The sequence below is a fragment of the Echinops telfairi genome, unplaced genomic scaffold (genome assembly GCF_000313985.2).
Source record: "Echinops telfairi isolate 266 unplaced genomic scaffold, ASM31398v2 ScPeMD7_7457;HRSCAF=8495, whole genome shotgun sequence".
NCBI lineage: Eukaryota > Metazoa > Chordata > Mammalia > Afrosoricida > Tenrecidae > Echinops > Echinops telfairi.
In genome coordinates, this window is record NW_022111357.1 from 45543891 (window position 1) to 45548896 (window position 5006).

At 56.2% G+C, this 5006-nt stretch overlaps 1 protein-coding gene across 1 annotated transcript; it reads left to right on the forward strand.

Moving 5' to 3' along the window:
- The first annotated feature begins 248 nt into the window (after nt 1–248).
- Nucleotides 249–3774, forward strand: LRRC25 (leucine rich repeat containing 25). Its single transcript, XM_004705529.2, has 2 exons — nt 249–1051; nt 3387–3774. Exons 1-2 carry the CDS (start codon nt 249–251, stop codon nt 3520–3522), a joined length of 939 nt encoding a protein of 312 aa, XP_004705586.1. The 3' UTR covers nt 3523–3774.
- Nucleotides 3775–5006: the final 1232 nt, after the last annotated feature.

The following is a 5006-nucleotide window of genomic DNA, read 5'->3' on the forward strand; positions in this document are numbered from 1 at the left end:
GCCCAAAATCTTGGAGCCAGGGACAAGCCCGGTCAGGGATCTTCTGGGGTATGGGGAAAGGGTGTCCAGGAAAGGAGACTGAGGCTTAGGCGGGGGCTGAACCCCGCCCCCCCGCGCCCCCCCCTGGCTTTTCCTCTGAGCCCATCTCAGCTGTAAAAACCAAACCAAACCCGCAGGCGTAGGCGGTGAGGGTGACCACAGGGCCGAACTTGAACTTGGGTTCCGGTGTCTCTGCCCAGGTCGCCTGAATGGGGGTCGCCCTGCTGTGGGTGCTGCTGCTGCTGCTGCTGAAGCTGTGGGCAGCAAGGACCACGGAGGACGCCTGCCTCGTGTCTTTGGACCCCGGGAACTGGACGGCCCAGTTTACAAGCAAGTGCCTGAACTTCAGCAACCAGAAACTGACGCTGCCTGAGAATCAGTCTCTGCAGGCCAGCAACGTCGAGCTCTTGGACCTGTCCTCCACGGGCCTGCGCACGCTCCCGCCTCTCTTCTTCCAGAACCTGGGGTCACTAAGGTCCCTGATCGTCACTGGCAACCGGCTGGACCGCATCAGCGGCGCGCTGGCCGCACGGTGTGACCTGGAATTACAGGCCGACTGTGGCTGTGGCCTGGCGGCCTGGCAGAAGGTGCGGGCTGACAACTGCTCCGGCCAGCTGGCCCTGAAATGCCTGGACCTGGCCACGGGCACCTGGCGCAACCTCTCTGCCTTCCTGCAGGTCAGCTGTGCCCCAGGCCTGACCCCAAGCACTATTGGGGCTGTGGTGGCTGGGGTCTGTCTGTCCCTCGGTCTGCTCATCGCTAGCCCTCTGCTGGTCTGGAGGCTCCGGAGACACCAGCTGGCCAGTAGCCATGGCTTGAGACAAACCCAGACTGGCAAGGATGAGCCCAGGCACAGCTCAACCCGGCAGCCACGGTACAGCAGCCGGAGCCTCCACCCCAAGCCCCCGGTGGTCACCCCTCAGAGGCTCTCCACTCCCGACTATGAGAACATGTTTGTGGGCCAGCTGGCTGGTGGGCCCAGCACCCAGGCATACCACTGGGACAAACATGGGTGAGTGACCCCACACTTCTACTTCTAGGGTGACAAAAGCAGAGCTAAGAAACGAACTTTGACTCCTAGTCCTGTGCACCCCCTAAGGGGATTTCTGCATTTAGGGTAATTCACACTAAAGTGTGAGTGGCTGATAGGTTTGCTGCGATCCAAGTTGATTTGGATTCGAGGTTTATATAGTAATTCACACTAAAGTGTGAGTGACTGATAGGATAGCGCCATCCAGTTGATTCAGATTCAAAGTATATATATCCTGAGAGTATACATCTTCACTGGAGCAGCCAGCCTCATCTTTTCCCCTGAGAACGGCTATGGTGGGCTAGAACCATCGCTCTTGAAGTTAGCAGCCCAATGCCTTATCCACAGTGCCACCAAGGCTCCTTTCTGAATGACCGATAGACTGATAGACACCACTTACCTAAATGACATTTTCTCAGCAGAGCACATAGGATGTGCGGTGGGGTTAGGGTGTTCGGGGCACCCTCCTAGAGTGGTTAAGAACTTAGGGCTAGATAGCTCTGGTCCAAGTCCCTGACTCTGCATCTTGCAGAGCTGTGTGACCTTGGACAAGCAGCTTCGGGCTGAGTTTCCTCACCTATAAAATAGGGGTAGCAGCAAGCCCCTGCCTTGGGTGTTGGAGATAAGACTGTAAGAATCATGTGAGTTATTATAGAGGACCTGTTTCCTCCTTCACGACCCACCAACCCTGTTCTGGCTGCCAGGAGTGGTTGGGAGAGGCTCTGTGGTCACCAGCCTGGCTTCAGATCCCATGTAGCCCAGGGCTGTTTCAAAAACTCTGTTAATGCCTCCGGACAATGGACGCAGCCCTCAAGAACCCTCACTTGACTGTGAGGAGCCAGGGAGTGGAGGGAATCTCAGGGGTGGTCCAGCAGTGCCAAAGCCTGGAGGTGGCAATAACAAAGAATCTGATGTGAATGGCTGTTGAGAAAGAAAACTGGAGTGTTTATCTGTGCTGCGTAATTCATACTAAAGTGTGAGTGACTGAGAGGCACCACTTTGACCAAGTCATTTTTTAACAAGTGGAGCCAAGAGGATGCCCACAACACAAAGATCACCTGTGCCCCTCTTCCCCCATGAGGCCCCAATACCTCCAGACACTCAGCTTTCCCTGGCTGCATCAGGGAGTAGAAAGAATTTCAGGGGCCACGGCCAGGAGGTGGGAGAGGAGAACGACTCTGTTGTGAAGGAGTTTGGTGAAGGTGAGACACAGGACCAAGGCTGGAGGGGGCTGGGCGGATCCAGGCAGGAAGGGGATGTGGGCATGCATGGCTATGTTTAGGCAGCTGCGTCCACTTTTGGAGGCAGGGAGGTGGCTGGAGGCTGCTGCAGGGAAAGGAGAGTAAGTCTATGTAAAGCAGATGCAAATAAGGATCAAAGCAGAAGTGGTCTGTGGCGGCAATGGAAGGCACTGGGCTTACTCAGGCGGCAGTCTGTGTCTCGGGTGATCGCTCGCAGGCCCTCAAGGCCAGAGTCCCTGGGATCCCAACCTCCCAAACCACTCTGCTTAGAACAAGATGCCTTATTCCCAGGCCACGTGTTACGTGGCTAGAAGAGAAGCCAGGAGGAGGGAGGGGAGTGAAGACAACAGCAACCCTGACTCCCAGTCCTGCCCATCTCTCTCTGCCCACCACCTTCCCTTCCATTGACATGCAGGTTCACAGTAATTCATACTAAAGTGTGAGTGACTGCCAGGGTCCCACTTACCCATGTGGTCCTTCACAAGTGGAGTTCACAGGGTCTGGGACGGGGAAAGGATAGTCAAGAGGCAAGAAGATTCTTCTCTGAAACTTTGCCTCCTATCGTAAGACAGTCCAAAGAGGCTGCCCCCTTCCCAACCAGGCACCTCCCTGGTCACACTCGCCTGCCCTGGGTGCCGATACTCTTATTTTATCTCCACATCCTGAGGCAGTCTGCGGTTTCCAGGTACCTGTGAGTGCATTGCCCATCGCAATGGGCGGCCACCGTGAGGCCCCAGACGTTTGTGTGTCCCAGTGGCCCACGGGGAGTTTCCCAGGGGAAGTCAGAGTCCCCATCTTACTGTGGAAACTGGGGACTGTTTTAACTTTAAGGGGGCGGGGGCTGGAATCTCAAATGGCTGAAGGTCCTTGGGCTTCAGCTTTAAGGTGCTGACTCCACAGCCTCCCCCCTCCCCGCTCCCTCCCTTCCTTGGAGAAAGGCGGGCAGCCCTGCCCTCAGTCTCCTGGGCCATCAAGATTAGGGGAAGTGGGACCCAGCCGCCTTGAACTTTCTTAGCCTCTCCAAGCTGATGTCCCTGCCCTCTAAGGAGCCCCCTCCCGTGTTTCCATCCCCGCAGGACTCATTTTTCGGAGGATGACTTCTACATGAACTACGAGGGTGAGAGGCAGACCTCCCAGCCTGTCTATGGCAACCTGGGATCCCTGGGCCAGGCGTCTCTGGATGAAGAGGAGTACGTGATCCCGGGGCGCTGAATGGGACGTGGATTTCCCCGACCCCTCTAGTCCCTGCCAGGTGACTCAGGGAGGTCTGACCTCGGCCTCTTCTCCAGCCTCAGTCTTCCCATCTGCGGATGGGCAGGGTCATCCTGAGGTCCCCGAGAGGTTCTGAAGCCCTCTTCCCAGGCCCCACTCTGATCCTTGGCCCGCAAGGTCAGCAGGGGACGCCCCAGGGAGGGGACCGGGAGGTTGATGCGTGACCCTCACCAGCACGCGCCTACTTGTGTGCAGATGACAATAAACACAGCGATGAGAAGGCTGGCTCCCGGAAAGTAGCTTCCTCTCGGTCCGAGTTCCCCACCCTGGTCCCTTCCTGCTGCCCCATCTCTAAGAACCCTTGCTGTGTACCACGGAGAGATCTGACTCGGGGCCGTGCTGGGGGACCAATAAGAACTAGCCTGTCCTTTATGTAGGAACGAATCCAAGGTCTTTCCCCCTCAGGGAGGGGGGGGGGCTCAAAACCCCTCTGATGGGCTCGAACCGCTAGCCTTTCCATTAGTTAGCAGTGCACACTCAACCAGGTCACCACCAAGAGCCTTCTAGGAATCCTCCCATCCAGCCCCTCAGCGGTGCCCCGCCCCCTCCTGTCTTCAGGCCCTTGGCCTTCCTGCGGTCTGATCCTGCCCTGCTGGCCACACACATCCCTCCCCACCATCTCTTGTGTCTTGAACCTTCCCAAACCCAGCCCCCTCGAGCCTCTTGGTCCCTCGTTCCCAGGCTGGAAACTTCGAATACGCACGTAGCCTCTGGTCAGGGCGTCGGGAAGCTAGTCGGTCACTCTCCGGGCCTCGGTGTTCCCATCTGTGAGGCAGGGTGATGAGAGGCGATTGCTCAGGCAACATTCGCTCTGGTCTTCTGAGAAAACTTGACTTCGAGTTCAAGACCCAGGGACCATCCCATCTCCTCTGGAAGCCTCCCCAACCAGAGGCCACCCCTCCCAGAGTTTGTGCATTTCAGAGTTGGTTCAGAATTCGGCTTCAGCTGGAGTTCTGGCCAGCGGGCCCCAGGCCTGGCTGCCACAGAGCCCCCAATCTGGGGTTGACAAGCTTGACTTAAACGCCTTCGGGAGGTAAGGCCAGGCTGAGGTCTCCTTGAGAGCTGACTGAAGCTATCTGAGGAAGATTGCATGGACGAGGATAATCTGGACTGGGGTCTGTTTGTTTGTTTAATCATTTTATTGGGGGCTCGTACAACTCTTATCATAATCCATATATCCATCCATTGTGTCAGCACACGTGTACATTTGTTGCCATCATCATTCTCAAAACATTTGCTTTCTACTTAAGCCCCTGATATTAGCTCATTTCCCCCCTCCCTCATGAACCCTTGATCATTTATAAATTATTATTATAAATGGTCATATCTTACACTGCCCGACATCTCCCTTCATCCACTTTTCTGCTGTCCATCCCCAAAGGAGGAGGTCACATATAGATCCTTGTAATCGGTTCCCCCTTTCC